The 19,646-nt window shown below is 43.3% G+C and overlaps 1 protein-coding gene across 3 annotated transcripts in view; it reads right to left on the bottom strand.

The window, feature by feature from the left end:
* The window catches only part of LOC102458957 (sodium channel protein type 2 subunit alpha-like), a 167,254-nt gene that overhangs the window by 33,935 nt on the left and 113,673 nt on the right, over window positions 1-19,646 (bottom strand). For all 3 annotated transcript variants that reach the window (XM_075933532.1, XM_075933531.1, XM_075933530.1), the window contains 2 exons: window positions 12,306-12,460; window positions 6,980-7,153 (listed from right to left, as the gene is read on the bottom strand). In XM_075933532.1, coding sequence (XP_075789647.1) covers window positions 6,980-7,153; window positions 12,306-12,460 — 329 coding nt within the window. The remainder of the gene's footprint in view (window positions 1-6,979; window positions 7,154-12,305; window positions 12,461-19,646) is intronic.

Consider the following 19,646-nt stretch of genomic DNA (forward strand, 5'->3'; position numbering starts at 1 on the left):
TGGTGGGACATCAATGCACAAAACTCAGGTACAGTTGAGTTCATAGCTTTATTGTGGATTTGGAATAGTATAAAATTAAATTTCGAATTTTAGAATAGACCTGAGATGTGCAAAGACTTCTAGAAGGGGAAAAAGGCCAGCACGGGAATCCCCCGATGCTATAGAGGTAAGCAATCACTTTCAAGCTCTCTCCACAGGCTCTGCAGTGCTGAAAGCTCTGGAAGGGACCTCACAAGGAAGAAACCAGAAGGGAACACCATCTACTGGAAGGCATGGGATGCGTAGTCCTACGGATGGGGGTTCCACGGCCACCACCCCCAAAAGGAAATGACGGGTGGTGGTGGTCGGGGACTCCCTCCTAAGAGGGACTGAGCCATCCCTCTGCCGTCCGGACCTGGAATCTCGAGAGGTGTGCTGCTTACCGGGAGCTCGCATTCAGGATGTCACTGAGAGGCTTACCAAGCTGATCAAACCTTTGGATCACTACCCCTTCCTGCTTCTCCACGTGGGAACTAATGATACGGCCAAGAATGATCTTGAGCGTGTTACTGCGGATTATGTAGCGCTAGGAAGAAGGATCCAAGAATTTGGAGCGCAAGTGGTATTCTCCTCCATCCTCCCTGTTGAAGGGAAAGGACTGGGCAGGGATCGTCTAATTGAGGACGTAAATGCGTGGTTGCGCAGATGGTGTCGCAGAGAGGGCTTTGGTTTCTTCGACCATGGGACTCTGTTCCGGGCGCAAGGATTGTTAGGAAGAGATGGGATCCACCTAACGAAGAGAGGAAGGAGCATCTTCGCGGGCAGGCTTGCAAACCTAGTGAGGAGGGCTTTAAACTAGGTTCGTCGGGGGACGGTGACCAAAACCCTGAGGGGAGTGGGAAAGTCGGATACCGGGAAGAAATGCAGAGAGGAAGGGGCAAGAAAGGAGGACCCGTGTTTCGAATGGAGAAGATAGGACGATCAACTGGTTACCTATGGGGCTCGTCTACATTGGCCCCTTTTCCGGAAGGGGCATGGTAATTTTTGAAATCGCAATAGGGAAATGCGCGGGGGATTTAAATATCCCCCGCGGCATTTAAATAAAAATGTCCGCCGCTTTTTTCCGGCTTTTAGAAAAGCCGGAAAAGAGCGTCTACACTGGCCCCGATCCTCCGGAAAAAGCGCCCTTTTCCGGAGGAGCGCCCTTTTCCGGAGGATCTTATTCCTACTTCAAAGTAGGAATAAGATCCTCCGGAAAAGGGCGCTTTTTCCGGAGGATCGGGGCCAGTGTAGACGCTCTTTTCCGGCTTTTCTAAAAGCCGGAAAAAAGCGGCGGACATTTTTATTTAAATTCTGCGGGGGATATTTAAATCCCCCGCGCATTTCCCTATTGCGATTTCAAAAATTACCATGCCCCTTCCGGAAAAGGGGCCAATGTAGACGTAGCCGAAGTGTTTGTACACTAATGCGAGAAGCCTGGGCAACAAACAGGAAGAACTGGAGGCCCTGGCCCAGACCAAGAAATATGATTTAATTGGGATAACAGAGACTTGGTGGGATGACTCGCATGACTAGAGCGCTGTCATGGAAGGGTATAGACTGTTCAGGAACAACAGGCAGGGGAGAAAAGGAGGAGGAGTTGCACTATATGTAAGAGAGCACTACGATTGCTCTGAACTCCAGTATAAAGAGGGAGAAAAACCTGTTGAGAGTCTATGGGTTAAGTTTAAAGGAGCAAACAACAGCATTGATGTTGTGGATGGTGTTTGCTACAGGCCACCGAATGAGGTGGATGAGGTACATGAGGCTTTCTTCGGACAACTGAGCGAAGCTTCCAGATCGCAGGCCCTGGTTCTCGTGGGGGACTTTAATCACCCTGACATCTGCTGGGAAACCTATATGGCAGTACACAGGCAATCCAGGAAGTTTTTGGAGAATGTTGGGGATAACTTCTTGACACAGGTGCTGAAGGATCCGACCAGGGGCCGTGCGCTGCTTGACCTTCTGCTCACAAACAGGAAGGAACTAATAGGGGAAGTGGAGGTGGATGACAACCTGGGAAGCAGTGATCATGAGATGGTAGATTTCAGGATCCTGACCAAATGAAAAAAAAAAGAGTAGTAAAATACACACCTTGGACTTCAAAAAAGCAGATTTTGACTCCCTCAGAGACCTGATGGGCAGAATCCCCTGGGATGTTAACATGAAGGGGAAAGGAGTCCAGGACAACTGGCAGTATTTTAAAGAAGCCTTATTGAAGGCACAGAAAGAAACCATCCCGACGCGTAGCAAGAGAGGCAAACATGGTAGGAGACCGGACTGGCTTACAGGGGAAATCCTTGGTGAACTTAAGCACAAAAAGGAAGCTTACAAAGAGTGGAATCTTGGACAAATGGCCAGGGAGGAGTTTAAAGGTATAGCTCGAGAATGCCGGGGGGTTATCAGAAAGGCGAAAGTGCAAACGGAATTGCAACTGGCTAAGGATGTGAAGGATAACAAGAAAGGTTTCTAAAGGCATGTTAACAAGAAGAAGGTGATCAGAGAGGGTGTGCGGCCCCTAATGGATGAAGGAGGTAACCTAGTGACAGATGATGTGGGGAAAGCTGAAGTACTCAATGCTTTCTTTGCCTCTGTAATCACAGACAAGGTCGGCTCCTGGACTTCTGCACCAAGTGACGCAAGATGGGATGAAGATGGACAGCCCTTGGTGGGTAAAGAACAGGTTAGGAACTATTTAGAAAAGCTAAATGTACATAAATCCATGGGCTTAGTGCATCCGAGGGTACTGAGGGAGTAGGCAAATGTCATTGTGGAGCCTTTGGCTATTATTTTTGAAAAGTCGTGGAGATCGGGAGAAATCCCGGATGACTGGAAAAAGGCAAATGTAGTGCCCATCTTCAAAAAAGGGAAGAAGGAAGATCCAGGGAACTATAGGCCGGTCAGTCTTACCTCGGTTCCTGGAAAAATCATGGAAGGGATCCTTAAGGAATCCATATTGAGGCACTTGGATGAGAGGAAAGTGATTAGGAATAGTCAGTATGGATTCACAAAGGGCAAGTCGTGCCTGACCAATCTGATTAGCTTCTATGATGAGGTAACTGGCTCGGTGGACATGGTGAAGTCAGTGGATGTTATATATCTTGACTTTAGCAAGGCTTTTGATACGGTTTCCCACAATATTCTTGCCAGCAAGTTAAGGGATTGTGGATTGGCTAAATCGACGGTAAGATGGATAGAAAGATGGCTAGAAGGCCGGGCCCAGCGGGTAGTGATCAATGGCTCGATGTCAGGATGGCAGTCGGTTTCTAGAGGAGTGCTCCAAGGTTCGGTTCTAGGACCGGTTTTGTTCAATATCTTTATTAATGATCTGGATGAGGGGATGGATTGCACCCTCAGCAAGTTTGCGGATGACACTAAGTTGGGAGGAGAGGTAGATACGCTTAAGGGCAGAGATAGGGTACAGAATGACTTAGACAAATTGGAGGATTGGGCCACAAGAAATCTGATGAGGTTCAACAAGGACAAGTGCAGAGTCCTGCACTTGGGACGGAAGAATCCCAAGCATAGTTACAAGCTGGGGACCAACCGGTTAAGTAGTAGTTCTGCAGAAAAGGGCCTGGGGGTTACAGTGGATGAGAAGCTAGATATGAGTCAACAGTGTGCCCTTGTAGCCAAGAAGGCTGATGGCATATTAGGTTGCATTAAGAGGAGCATTGCCAGCAGATCCAGAGATGTCATCATTCCCCTTTATTCGACTTTGGTGAGGCCACATCTGGAGTACTGTGTCCAGTTCTGGGCCCCCCACTACAAAAAGGATGTGGACGCATTGGAGAGGGTCCAGCGGAGGGCAACCAAAATGATTAGGGGGCTGGAGCATATGACTTATGAGGAGAGGCTGAGGGACTTGGTTCTGTTTAGTCTGCAGAAGCGAAGAGTGAGGGGGGATTTAATAGCAGCCTTCAACTTCCTGAAGGGAGGTTCCAAAGAGGATGGAGAGAGGCTGTTCTCAGTAGTGACAGATGGCAGAACAAGGAACGATGGTCTCAAGTTGTGGTGGGAGAGGTCCAGGTTGGATATTAGGAAAAACTATTTCACTAGGAGGGTGGTGAAGCACTGGAATGGGTTACCTAGGCAAGTAGTGGAGTCTCCATCCCTATAGGTGTTTAAGTCTCCGCTTGACAAAGCCCTGGCTGGGTTGATTTAGTTGGAATTGGTCCTGCCTAGAGCAGGGGGCTGGACTTGATGACCTTCTGAGGTCTCTTCCAGTTCTATGATTCTATGATTTGATGACAGAAATTTCAACTGGGACTTCTGAAATGTTTCTTCCAAATTCCATTTTTGGTAGAATCAGAACAATAATGGTATATTTATGTTAGATACATTTATTAAAGGACCACCAGTTCCTGATCTGTTCAGAATTGTGGAGAGAATTATTATGCTTCCTGTTTTCCAGCAGCAGTCAATGTCAGGGACTTCAGAAGGAATTAAAAGAACAGGATATCTATCTCCTTTTACCCATTCCCACCTTCTGGGCAATGTAGGGCTAAGGACACTCAGAGCAGGTGGGATCCCTATGCATCCTGACTAATTGCCACGGATCTTCCAGGATCATGCCATATCTTTGAAACATTTTGGTCACTGGGTTTCTGAGAAGCCACCATGTCTTTTTCATAAAGGAAGCTTCATTAGTTTCTCAGAAATTTAATTATATGGCACCATATTTTCTAACAATTGGCTCTTTCCTCTTTGTCTTAGTTTTCCTGTTCTGAAAGAGAATGTCTTAAAAGTGCAAGGGTAGGGACAGACTCCGTATCATCTTCCTACCAAAGAATGTCTCTGGAAAGGGACTTTTTCTTTATGAGATGCATGATGTAATTTTTTTATAGACAGAAATATTAATTCCAAACCTGTGTTGGGGCTGGAAAGGAGAAGAGATTAGTATCTATTAAAAAGCAGGTCTTGATGGACAAATAAAAATGGCAAATTAAAAGTCATGGGTTTCTGGAAATACAGTGTGATATTTAGTCATGACACAGCAATCCCAGCAGCTAGAGATACTGAGCCATGGATAAATATAGCTGGGAAACCACTAGCTTCCTATTACTTATGAAAATTACCCAATGTATTAATTTAACATTTTAGTTTTAATCAGCAATCTCCACTTGGACTCTTCAAAGGAAGATACAAGGAGACAGGTTTCAAATTTTGGTTGAAAACAGTTTTCTTTATTTTGAAACCTCCTTTCTCTGCTTTTATGTTGTTATAGCATGCGCTTGACTGTCCAGATCTTGTGATCATGGTGTATGTGGTCTTCCTCTGCTAAAGAGCAGACCTGCTGGAACAGTAAAGAGGGAAAAGAGTCACAGCATCTGTTTTAAATTTCTTATGAGCCCCTGACTCCCTATATCAGGAGGGGGAGTTGGCCTTATGCTGTTTTTTGCAGTGGGGAGGGAGGGACTTTACCTAAATTGGTAGGCAAAGGAAACAGAGTAGAGAAGGTTAGTTTTTCAATGCTCTAATGCCGTGGTCCCCAACACGGTGCCCGCGGGCGCCATGGCGCCCGCGGGGGCATTTGCATGCACTCGCCAGGTGCTCGGGGCTGGCCTGGCCCTGGGCACATGGCGCGGCGCTTGCGGGGAGCGTCGGCTCCGGGCGCGCGGCGCTTGCAGGGGGGGGGGAGCGCCGGCCCCGGGCGCGCGGCGCTTGCGGGGGGGGGAAGCGCCGGCCCCGGGCGCGCGGCTCTTGCGGGGGGGCCCCGGCCCCGCGGCTATGGGGGGGGTGCCCCCGGACGCGCAAGTGTCCCCGCCCTATGGCGCCCGGCGGGCACCAAAAGGCTGGGGACCACTGCTCTAATGTTTTCTCAGCTGAGGAAAAGGATAGAAGAGTTAGAATCTGAAATGCGATCATTATTGTATACAAATTAACAAAAATTAAAATTCTAAAAATAAACAGGTTGGGAGAAGTAGCACTACTACTTTGCTTTCTCTGTAGAAGCAAAAAAAAAACCCATATACAAACACACAAAAAGAAAGATCCAACACCTAAAAACCAAAATATTTACATGAAAAAAACAGATATGCTTGAACTGCTGATGGTGGCAGATTTAGAACTTTTGGCAGAGTACGTGTGATCTTGTTAGTTTGAATTTTTCCCAGTCTCTACAAAGACAAAAAGAACTCATGGGTATGGATTCACGTAAATGCTGTAAGACAAAATATATGCATCGGAATTTTGAAAGTACTTATGTGATTTTGAAGTGCAACTCCCATTGATCAGTGCTCCTAAGTGAAATAGGATTGAAGAAATCGAGTATCAGAGGGGTAGCCATGTTAGTCTGAATCTGCAAAAGCAGCAAGGAGTCCTGTGGCACCTTACAGACTAACTGAGGTGTTGGAGCATAAGCTTTCGTGGGCAAAGACCCACTTCGTCAGATGCCCACAAAAGCTTATGCTCTAACACTTCGGTTAGTCTATAAGGTGCCACAGGATTCCTTGCTGCTTTTGACTGAAGAAACCAATCTAAGATTTTATCATAGCTAGCAGTAAAAGAGTAATTCTATTACCCATACAAATAGATTACTTCTGTTTTAAAGTATAGTATTCAAAGAGACAAATATAGACAGAAGCCTTGCCAAAACTGAAATTGAGGACAGAAACCAAGCAAAGCCAGAAATGAGAAAGATTTAGTTTCCAATATAGTCATACAAGCGGTTGAAAAATGGGAGGGCTATATTTAAAGTTGTCTTGCAACCTCATCGAGCAGGAGTACTATAAAAATCAACGTGAAGATTACTGCTGAAAACATAACATACAAATGAATTTTTAGTGAGTCATTAAATAATCACAAGGCATCAGGGAAATGTTCACCAATCATATGATATTTTTGGTCATTTTTAACCCAGAGTACTATCCTCATTATACATATAATTAACAATGAATTATGTAGAATGGCAAACTTACAATACAGTAAAAATAGGTTATTAATAGATTACAATACATACATCAACAATCAGGAAGTCCAGCCAGCACCAGGCATTAGTGAAATAGGTTTGAAAACCATAGGCTATCCATTTTAGCAACATTTCCAGAATGAAGATGTAAGTGAAGACCTTATCTGCATATTCTAGAATGGTCTTGATAGTCTTGCGCGTTTCAATATATATATCTTCAAAAGCCTGTTAAACAAATAGTATTCAAGTTCAGTATTTATTAACCATTGCAAGTTACAATTTAGGCTGCATGGGCTGATGATAAAAAGGCAAAGATAAATTGCTTTCCAATTCAGGATGTTTTCTGAAAATAGAACTCAGCACAAAGTATATTTCTGAGATTTGAATCTTTGATAGATGATGATTGGAGTGACTACAGCAATCCTCAAAAGATTTTTAGAAAATATTCTACTGTCTTCTCAGACATAAACCCTGTGACTCAAACAAGGCAAACCTCAATTCAGTGTACCAGGCAATAGTAAACAGTAATATTTGTAGCTCGCAAAGTTATGTGCCAAGAAGAAATGAGCACAGTGACCCAATACTGGATCCTGTAACTGACACATCCCTAACCCTCAAATGACAGAGCTCATGCAGTGAATAATTACAAGAAATATAAACAGATTTCCAGGTGCCTCTTTTTAAACCACAAGCAGGATACATGATAGAGTGTCAAAATAAATGAAAAGCTTAATGGTTAGGGGATTTTGGCTACAACCCTAGAGAATTTTTAAAAATGTAATTTGGAGAATTTTGCCAGACTAGACTGAGTATCAAGGTGTGTGAAAATAACGGGCAAGTAAACATCTAATTAAAATGAAACACATATGGTATCTGTTCAAAGAAATTAGGACAATAATGCACGTAACATTGGTTTGTCTTTATACAGCATGGATACACAGATCTGTTTCTAATATGTGAATGAAAAGTACCATCTATTAGTCAAAGTTACTATTTACACAAACAGAACTTTTCATACAATAAAATTCATTTGATAGCAATTAAGTGGCTCAAAGGAGAATTTATTAATATGGTGAGAGCAAGTTAATGCCCTGAATCCCATGAGTGGATGACTAGCAAGCAGACATGGAGTCTAGACTCAACACATCAGAAATGTTAATTTTAAGAGATACACCCTAAGAAAGGTTGGGATTATAAGAAATATCAATCAGTGTAATATGTACTATAGGGACTGAAAGTTCACAGGGATTCTTTGTCTAGAGTTGCTACACCATTATGGGATTTTCTTAAGTGTTTGCATTGTTCCCTTAAAAGTGTGTTCTTGTTGCTGTCTAGCTTTTTCAGAACACAAAATAAAATTCTTCACCTGTCATCCTCCCATGTCTACCCATGCACTTCTGCTCCAAAATGGAAACAGACAGCCTACAGCCCATTAGTCTTAGTCTCAAAACCAGTTCTCCATTTATGCACAAATCTGCAGGTTTTTATATCAAAAGCTCTCTCCTTCTTTTCTTCATCTTGCAGTCCAACCACTCATCTAACCTACTATCTACCAATTTGTCACAATGTCTCAACAGCTGATTTTTCTGCCAGTACATTATCCAGTATTCTGTGTACAGTGGGAAGGGATAGAGCTGAAGGTAATCTGACAAATTAAAAAGCAACAAATATAAGGCACATGTTAAAATCTGTAAGAACTGTTATACTGGATCAGACCAAAGGTCCATCTAGCCCAGTATCCTATCTTTTAACAGTGGCCAATGCCAGGTGCCCTAGAGTGAATGAATAGAAAGAACACAAGCAACAACAAGTGATCCATCTCCTATTATCTACTTCCCATCTTCTAGCAAACAGAGATTGAGGACACCATCCTTGCTTACTCTAGCTATCAGCCATCGATGAACCTATCCGCTATGAATTCATCTAGTTCTGTTTTGAACCCTGTTGTAGTCTTGCGTTCACAACATTCTCTAGCAAGAAGTTCCACAGGTTGACTGTGCATGCCATGAAAAAATACTTATTTTTCTTTGTTTTAAACTTGCTGCTTGTTAATTTAATTTGGTGATCCGTAGTTCTTATGTTAAGAGAAGGAGTAAATATCTTTCTTATCTACTTTCTCCACATTCCAATCATGAATTGATAGACCTAAATTATATCCCCTCTTTGTTTTCTCTTTTCTAAGATGAAAAGTCCTAGTTATATTAATCTCTCCTCATATGGCAGCTGTTCCATATCCCTAATTATTTTGTTGCCCTTTTCTAATTCTAATATATATTTTTTGAGATAAAATGACCACATGTGCACACAGTATTCAAGATATGGGTATACCATGGATTTATACATGTTTTTAGAGAACTACAGGCAGTCCCCGAGTTACGCGGATCCGACATATGTCGGATCCGCAGTTACGAATGGGGATTTTCTCGCCCCGGAGGACTGGAGCGGTGGGACGCCTGGTCCCGCCGCCCGCCTCCTCCGGGGCGAGAAAAGCTTCTCCCCGTCTCCCTGGTCTGCTGGGGGAGCCAGCAGACCAGGGAGACGGGGAGCAAAGCGGCGGAGGACCCGGGCCGGACCCGCGGCGCTGATCTGGAAGTGCCGCGGGTCCGGCCCCGGGTCCTCCGCCGCTTTGCTCAGCGTCTCCCTGGTCTGCAGACCAGGGAGACGCTGAGCAAAGCGGCGGAAGACCCGGGGCCGGACCCGCGGCGCTTCCAGTTGATCTGGAAGGGCCGCGGGTCCGGCCCCGGGTCCTCCGCCACTTTGCTCAGCGTCTCCCTGGTCTGCTGGCTCCCCCAGCAGACCAGGGAGACGGGGAGAAGCTATTCTCGCCCCGGAGGAGGCGGGCGGCGGGACCAGGCAGACCAGGGAGACGCTGAGCAAAGCGGCGGAGGACCCGGGGCCGGACCTGCGGCGCTTCCAGCTGATCTGCAGACCAGCTGATCTGGAAGCGCCACGGTCCGGCCCGGGTCCTCCGCCGCTTTGCTCCGCGTCTCCCTGGTCTGCTGGGGGGGACGCAGCTAGTGCCCCCGCCCCAGCAGACCAGGGAAACGTGGAGCAAAGCCCGGGGCCTGTGGTAGAGCAGGTGGGGCGCTGCCGGTTGGTCCCGCAGCACCGCTCCTTGGCGCTACTGGACCAACCAGGCAGCACCCCAGCTGCTCTGCCCCAGGAGTCCTGATTCAGCCGCTGCTGATCAGTTTCAGCAGCGGCTGAATCAGGACGCTTGGGGCAGAGCAGCTGGGGTGCTGCTGGATTGGTCCAGTAGCGCCGAGGAGCGGCCGCACTACTGGACCAACCCAGCAGCACCCGAGCTGCTCTGCCCCAGGCGTCCCCAAGTCAGCCGCTGCTGAAACTGACCAGCGGCTGACTACAGGAAGCCCGAGGCAGAGTTGCTCTGCCCCGGGCTTCCTGGAATCAGCTGCTGATCAGTTTCAGCAGCAGCTGACTTGGGGACGCCTGGGGTTCTTAAGTTGAATCTGTATGTAAGTCGGAACTGGTGTCCAGATTCAGCCGCTGTTGAAACTGATCAGTTTCAGCAGCGGCTGAATGTGGATGCCAGTTCCGACTTACATACAGATTCACCTTAAGAACAAACCTACAGTCCCTATCTTGTACCTAACCCGGGGACTGCCTGTATCCAGAATGACTTCAACATCTCTTTTTTGAGTGGAATTTAGACCTCATCATTTTGTGAGTATAGCTGGGGTTATGTTTTCCAATTTGCAGTATAATGCATTTATCAGAACTAAAATTCACCTGCCCTCTTGTTGTCCAGTCACCCAGCTTTGAGATCCCTTTATAGGTCTTTGCGCTTCTGCATAGGACTTAACTATCATGAGTAGTTTTGTTTCATCTACAAATTGTGCCACCTCACTGTTTACCCCCTTTTTATGACTATGATGAAAAAAAATGATCCCAGTATGGACCCTGGGGTACATCACTATTAACCTCACTACATTCTGAAAACTGATAATTTATTCTTATCCTTTGTTTCCTATCTTTTAACCAATTACAAAACCAAGAGAGCACCTTCCTTCTTGTCTCATGACAGTTTACTTTGCTTAAGAGCCTGGTGAGGCTCTCTAGGCAATGAAATCCACCACAAGGTTGGGACAGGTAAGAGGTATTTAGCTGGAGGAATCTATAAAGGTATGTGGTCCAAGAACCTTGATAGAGTTTTTACATTTCATTTTACATTTTCTTTTTCACCTGATCAAGCTCTTATGAAATCTGGGTTTGACCACCATTCCCATTTTCCCACAAAGAGAATAAAAGATAGATTATGACTATCCCCAGAGAGGTGCCCAAAAAAGGAAAGAATTATACACATAGGTTGCATCTACACTGAACCGTTATTTCAAGGTAACTAGCATTGTTTCAAGATAACAATGTGAGCATCTACAGTGCCATTCCCGTTATTTTGAAATTATTACGAAATAACAGACAATTTATTCAGAAATCTGCAAACCTCATTTTATGAGGAATAACACCTATTCTGAAATAGCTACTTTGAACTAAGGTGTGTGTAGACACTCCACTGCTGCTATTTCGAAATAGAATAGCCCTGGTGAGGGGCTAAGTTATTCCTCCCTAATGCCTCTGGGGCTCTAAATCCAGATAGCACATCTACATTAGGGGAGCCTGCTCGGACTAATTTTGAGGCTTCCCTGCAGTGTAGATGTGCTATCTCCATTTAGAGCCCCAGAGGCACTGGGGAAGAATAACTTAGAATGACCCTGGTGAGATCTCAAACCAGTTGTGTTCAGCTATCTTGTAGCAGGTTTTTCGAAGATTCCACCAGGTTTTCCCTTTTTTATCTTCTAGGCTGACTTGACCTTCCATACACAACCTAATAATCAGGACATTGAATTATGACAAATCAATATGTAATATTATCCTGAAATAGTAAATAATTCCTCACAAGTTAATTTTTCATACTTAGTTTCTGCTATTCTTATTTTAAAATAAGCTATTTCAGAATAACTATTCCAGGATAGCTTACTTTGAAAGAGCCACACAATGTAAATGTACTCATAGGGTAGCCACATCTCTGCTACAGTGTTCTCAGCACCCAAAGGACAGAGCTGACAGAGACTTCAAAGTGGATATGGCTAGAGTAGTGACCAAGGGTTATAGCAGAAACAGAAAGCAGTCTAACAAACCCAGATCACTGGCCAGATCAGTGTGAAGATTAATCTCAGTTAATGCTAGTATAAAGCAATTCTGGGTGTCCATATGACATTCCAGTCAGGACATTTTCTATTAATATTGAAAAACCAATTCTAGTGTAAAAAACACTGTGCTAAACATTTATCTTTGATTAACTACTTTTCTAAAGACATTTTCTCTCAGAAATAATATACCAGTTATACATTTCACTTACCAGAGCACCACTGCTAAGGAGAATCATGAAGACAATGAAGGTCTCAAACCAGTTGTGTTCAACTATCTTGTAGCAGGTTTTTCGAAGATTCCACCAGATTTTCCCTTTCTTATCTTCTAGGCTGACTTGACAGCACTTGAACTTCCGTACACAACCTAATAATCAGGACATTGAATTATGACAAATCAGTATGTAAGGGCCCAAAAGTAAACAATTCCGCTGTGTAGGAAAGATAGAAAATATGGCAAAAGACCAGCTTGGCTTAACAAAGAGATCTTGCATGATCTCAAAATAAAAAAGGAGTCCTATAAAAAATGGAAACTAGGACAAATAACAAAGGATGAATATAGGCAAGCAACACGGGAATGCAGGGGCAAGATTAGAAAGGCAAAGGCACAAAATGAGATCAAACTAGCTACAGGCATAAAGGGAAACAAGAAGACCTTTTATAAATACATTAAAAGCAAGAGGAAGACCAAGGACAGGGTAGGCCCACTGCTTAGTGAGGAGGGAGAAGCAGTAACAGGAAACTTGGAAATGGCGGAGATGCTCAATGACTTCTTTGTTTCGGTCTTCACCGAGAAGTCTGGAGGTGTGCCTAACGTAGTGACTACAAGCAGAGAGAGGGTAAGTTTAGAAGATAGGATACACAAAGAACAAGTTAAAAATCACTTAGGAAAGTTAGATGTCAGCAAGTCACCAGGTCCTGATGAAATGCATCCCAGGATACTCAAGGAGCTGATAGAGGAGGTATCTGAGCCTTTAGCTATGATCTTTGAAAAATCATGGCAGACAGGGGAGATTCCAGAAGACTGGAAAAGGGCAAATATTGTCCCCATCTATAAAAAGGTGAATAAGAACAACCCAGGAAACTACAGACCGGTCAGTTTAACGTCTGTCCCAGGGAAGATAATGGAGCAGGTAATTAAGGAAATCATATGCAAACACTTGGAAGGTAATAAAGTGATAGGGAATAGCCAGCATGGGTTTGTGAAGAACAAGTCATGCCAAACTAATCTGATAGCTTTCTTTGATAGGATAACGAGCCTTGTGGATAAGGGAGAAGCGGTGGATGTCACATACCTAGACTTTAGTAAGGCATTTGATATGGTCTCGCATGATATTCTTATTGATAAACTAGACAAATATAACTTAGATAGGGCCACGATAAGGTGGGTGCATAATTGGCTGGATAACCGTAGCCAGAGAGTTGTTGTTAACGGTGCTAAATCCTGCTGGAAAGGGATAACAAGTGGAGTTCCGCAAGGGTCTGTATTGGGACCCGTACTGTTCAATATCTTCATCAATGATATAGATATTGGGATAGAGAGTACGCTTATTAAGTTTGCAGATGATACCAAACTGGGTGGGGTTGCAACTTCTTTGAGGGATAGGGACATAATTCAAAATGACCTAGCAAGTTAGAGAAATGGTCAGAGGTAAACAGGATGAGGTTTAATAAAGAGAAATGCAAAGTGCTCCACTTAGGAAGGAACAATCAGTTCCATACATACAAGATGGGAAGCGACTGTCTAGGAAGGAGCATGGCGGAAAGGGATCTAGGGGTCATAGTGGACCACAAGTTGAATATGAGTCAACAGTGTGATGCTGTTGCAAAAAAAGCAAATATGATTCCAGGTTGTATCAACAGGTGTGTTGTAAGCAAAACTCGTGAAGTCATTCTGCCGCTCTACTCTGCACTAGTTAGGCCTCAGCTGGAGTACTGTGTCCAGTTCTGGGCGCCACATTTCAAGAAAGATGTGGAGAAATTGGAAAGGGTACAGAGAAGAGTGACAAGAATGATTAAAGGTTTAGAGAACATGACCTATGAAGCCAGGCTTCATGAACTGAGCTTGTTTAGTTTGGAAAAAAGAAGATTAAGGGGGGACATGATAGCGGTTTTCAAATATCTAAAAGGGTGTCACAAGGAGGAAGGAGAAAATTTGTTCCTCTTGGTTTCTGAGGACAGGACAGGGAATAATGGGCTTAAAGTGCAGCAGGGGAGGTTTAGATTGGACATTAGGAAAAAATTCCTAACTGTCAGGGTGGTCAAATATTGGAATAAATTGCCAAGGGAGGTGGTGGAATCTCCCTCTCTGGAGATATTTAAGAACAGGTTAGATAGACATCTGTCAGGGATGGTGTAGGTGGAGCTTGGTCCTGCCTTGAGGGCGGGGGGCTGGACTCGATGACCTCTTGAGGTCCCTTCCAGTCCTATTATTCTATGATTCTATGAATATTATCCTCAAATAGTAAATAATGCCTCACAAGCATTATTTTTAATACTTAGTTTCTGCTATTCTTCTGATGCTATATCAAACAGGGAATTAGAGACAATGATCTATCTGAGCTTTCATCTACAACTTTAAAAAAAAATGTACATATAAAACCAGGAACAATTGTAGTTAGCAGAAGACAGAGACTAAATCACTGATCTTGTAGATATTTACATATAACTTTACTCATTTGAATATATTCCACATATCTATGTTTTCTAATAAAAAATATAACAGTATTTTCATTAGAATAGTGTAATTATGTACAGGATGGACCTCTCTTGTCCGGCACCCTTGGGACCTGACTGGTCCCAGATCAGGAAACTTGCCAGAAAAGGGGAGGTTACCTGATACCATCCCCTCAGCCCACTGCTGGCTCCTTCAGTGTGGCTGGGCTGTCTGTAGGCCAGCCCTAGCCCTGGTTTCACTGTCGGCTGGCCAGGAAGCTCCAGCTCCACTGCTGAATGACAGGTTGTCCAATCGGGCTACTGCTGCTGCAGCCACAGCCCCAGTCCCACTGCTGCACAGTGCACAACTCCAGCCACGCTGATTCTATCGGGCTGCTGCAGCCAGCTTCCCCTCCCAGGCTGCTGAGGCTGCAACCCCAGCCATGATGTCGGGCAGCAGGCAACCCCAATCATGTTGCCACCACCGCCGCCACCCGGGCTGCGGTGGCACCACTACCTCCCAGACTTACGTGGCCCAGTCAGACTGCCCCTGTTGGGCTGCTAAGGTTTGGGGCACACTGCCAGGAAGCAGACAGTTCCAATTGCTCTCTCTCTCCAGGTCTGCTGTGACCCCACTGCTAGTAGATTGGCAGGGTTGCACCAGGCTTCCAGCTGCTGGCCCTCCTGGCCCGGGGCTCTCTCATCCAGCAACATCCATGGTGATGATGGACCACGGATGTTGCTGGATGAGAGAATCTCAGATTTGGGAGGTGCAACCTATACTAGGATACTATAAAAGTAGTTTGGACTTAAAATATAGCTTGGAGAGGTAATCTGGTTTCTGTATAGCTTAATAGGAAAACAAGTTTTCTTTTGTTGAAAAATTAGAGTAAGAAATAAATCAGATTTTTAAAATGCTGTTTTAATACTACCCAATATATTTAAGAACCAGATGAAGCAGTGAGAGATAAAAAGACATTGTTTAAAAAGAAGGAGTTAAATCCTAGTGAGGAAAATATAAGGGAGCATAAACTCTGTCAAATTAAGTGTAAAAATATAATAAGAAAAGCCAAAAAGGAGTTTGAAGAGCAGCTAGACAAAAATTTAAAAAGTAATGGCAAAATCTTTTTTAAGTACATCAGAAGCAGGAAGCCTGCTAAACAACCAGTTGGGCCCCTGGACGATCAAGATGCCAAAGGAACATTCAAAGATGATAACGTTATTGTGGAGAAACTAAATTAATTCTTTGCTTCGGTATTCACAGCTGAGGATATTAGGGAGATTCCCAAACCTGAGCCCTTCTTTCTTGGTGACTAATCTGAGAAATTGTCCCAGATTGAGGTGTCATCAGAGGAGGTTTTAGAATAAATTGATAAATTTAACAGTAACAAGTCACCAGGACCAGATGACATTTACCCAAAAGTTCTAAAAGAACTAAAATGTGAAAATGTGGAACTATTAACAGTGGTTTGTAACCTATCCTTTAAATCAGGCTCACCAAAGGCTCTTAAGAAAAGTTAATTTTCATAGGTTAAGAGGGAAGCGCCTCTAACGGATTGATAACTAGTTAAAAGACAGGAAACAAAGGGTAGGAATAAATTGTAAGTTTTCAGAATGGTAACTAGTGGTGTCCCTAAGGGTCTGTCCTGGGCCCAATCCTATTCAACCTATTTATAAGTGATCTGGAAAAGGGGGTAAACAGCGAGGTGGCAAAATTTGCAGATGATACTAAACTGCTCAAGATAGTTAAGACCAAAGCAACCCCAAAAAGAGCTTCAAAAAGATTTCACCAAACTAAGTGATTGGGCAACAAAATAGCAAATGAAATTTAATGTTAATAAATGTAAAGTAATGCACATTGGGAAAAAATTTCAATAGTACATATAATATGGTGTGGATTAATTTAGCTGCAAGTACTCAAGAGAGATATCTCGGAATCACAGTTCTCTGAAAACATCCACTCAGTGTGCAGTGGCAGTCAAAAAAGCAAACAGAAGGTTAGGAATCATTAAAAAAGGGATAGAGAATAAGACAGAGAATATCTTATTGCCATTATATAAAACCATGATATGCCCACATCTTAATACTGCATACAGATATAATCATCTCATTTCAAAAAAGATACATTGGCATTGGAAAAGATTCAGAAAAGGGCAACAAAATTATTAGGGGCTTGCAATGGGTCCCATATGAAGAGAGATTAAAAGACTGACTTTTCAGTTTAGGAAAGAGGAGACTAAGGGGGATATGATAGAGGTCTATAAAATCATGACAGGTGTGGAAAAAGTGAGTAAGGAAACATGTTTAATTTGTTCTCATAACAGAAGAACTAGAGGTCACCAAATGAAATTAATAGGTAGAAGGTTTAAAACAAACAAACGGAAGGTTTTCTTCATGTAGCGCACAATTAACCTGTGGAAATCTTCGCCAGAGGGTGATGTGAAGACTAGGACTTTAACAGGGTTCAAAAAAGAACTAGATAAATTCATGCAGGTTAGTGCCATCAATACTTATTAGCCAGGATGAGCAGGAATGGTGCCCCTAGCCTCTGTTTCTCAGAGTCTGGAAATGGATGACAGGAGAGGGATCACGTGATGATTACCTATTTTGTTCACTCCCTCTGGGGCATCTGGCATTGACTAGTCAGAAGACAGGATACTGGGCTAGATGTACCTTTGGTCTGACCCAGGATGGCCATTCTTATGTTTTTATCTACAAATACTTTCCAACTTATCCTTTATAGTGCTTACTACCATATAAGTATTCTACAGGCAGATTACTCAATAGCAGCAAACAGTGCACTATTTATCCCAACAAATATTTATTCACATAAGTAATCCCAATGAATAGAGTTAAATTTTGTATGGCACAATTCTTTGAAGTATTTGATTTTAAATGAATAACAATGTTTTATTTCAAAAATTTTACCTTGGTAGTTCTCCTTTTAATTTCTATGAGCTTTTCCCCCCTCAAATCTCCTTAAACAGGTTTATTTGAATGTTACAATTTGTAAATAAAAAATCTGTTGTACATGTAATCGCCACCAGGCAGATTCAAACCTGGAACCTATGGAGCTTACTGCAGGAGCCTCTACAGCTTGAGTATAAAGCCAGCAGTCTCTCAGCTTAGGCTTCACGGCTTCACTCATTCTTATTTTTTGCTGTAAGCAGTCTAAGTGCCACTACATGGGACAGTGAACCACACCCACTAGGTGTGTGGGATACACACACACACACACAATAATAGTGATATTCAAATTACTTTTCAGTGGGGAAAAACAGAGTTTATAGACACATACTAATTATGGTTTCTCCACATCAGGGAATCTTACCAAGGTGGGTAATTAAAATATTCAGTTCCTGTCAAGAATATTTAATAGACTCCTGCATAGTCTTCCTTATTACAGATATCAAAGGTAAATGCTGACTAGTGTGAAATGTGAGCATCTGATCCATCTTTTGGGGGATTTCTTTGGAAAATCCTATTACTTTGAAACTTATGACACCCTTTTTGATGATTTAGGATTGTTTCTGCCCACTTTTTCACTTATACACGTATAATTTAGACCTCTATTGTCCAGATTTACCTTGTCCAGCAACATCTGTGGTCCTACATCCCTGGGATGCTCCTGGAGCACTAATGAGGAAAAGAAAGGGGCCCTGCACTGAGCAATTCCCCCCACCCCAAACTTCTTGAATGCCTACAAGAGCAGTAACAGTTCCCGAAAAAGAGGGCAAGTTCTTTCGGAAACCCTATATTCCTCATTTTATGAGGAATAAGGGCTCTTCCAAAAAAGGAGGTTTTTCCCATGTTTGGCCCCATGAAGATGGGACAAATGTCGGAAAAGCCTCTTCCGAAATAAAAGCGCAATTTGAGTATCTTTTTACGGAAAAAGATCACAGTGTAGACATAGCCAAACTGATCTAAAGAAGGTGTATGTTGAAATTTTGGAAATTTGTCTTCTGAGTATGGTATCCATACTGCAAAGCTTGCTTCCACTATGAGTATACAAGGGTCTAGAGTGGAAACTGGGTTGACTTTCGGCATGTTATTTGTACTTACCTGTTTCATCATCTGAGAATGACACCTACTGCATTGCAATGGATTAGGAGAGTGGTTCCAGAAATTTAAAAAGTGATTATGAGAAGCTGATTTAGGGAATAAAACAGATGATGGCACCAGCAATCCTAGCCTTTGAAAATAAGAGGTTATGGATTACCTCTGCCAGGTAATCATCAATGGAATGAAATTTGGGATCTTTGCAATTATTTGTAGTTTTGGTAAAATTATGACCAGCTATGTCCGTTGGTGTTTTGGATTCAGAAGCTCTTCTTTGATTTTGAAGAACTGGTAGGTATGCATTCTTTCCGTTAGCTTTCCAGTTATGGTCAGTCTGTTTCTCTGGGCAGGACATTGATATGCCTATTGTCTATGTAATATAGGTGTTTAAATTTTGACCTATACCTTGTTGTGAGTACTACTAGCTGTTACTTAAAACTCTGAGTACAGAAAAGGTGGATCCCAAGGCAGAGTCTTGTACAGAAATTGTGAGCTCTTGTACAGAAATGCTCATATTGTCTTTGTCATGCTGAGAATACTGTTAATTTGGAGAAAAATTTATCTAGGTTTTCTTTGAAGCTTCTGATGCAGATTTCTCTCTCTGCCATGGTAACAGTGACTGCCTGGGCACCCTTGCTGATGGTAGACACTAGCAGATTGCTATGCTGACTTTGACAGTGAGAGCAGAAGTCTCTCCGTACTCTCAGCAACTAACTTAGTTTCCCCAAATTGTCCTTTCTCATCTGTGCATTGAGATGTATAAGGCAGTGGTGCGCAACCCGTGGTCAAGTCACAGCGCCGGGCTAGGCACCATTTTGTTTTCCTGGCTTGGCTCCTGT

Source organism: Pelodiscus sinensis, chromosome 7 (genome assembly GCF_049634645.1).
Source record: "Pelodiscus sinensis isolate JC-2024 chromosome 7, ASM4963464v1, whole genome shotgun sequence".
NCBI classification, from domain to species: Eukaryota; Metazoa; Chordata; order Testudines; family Trionychidae; genus Pelodiscus; species Pelodiscus sinensis.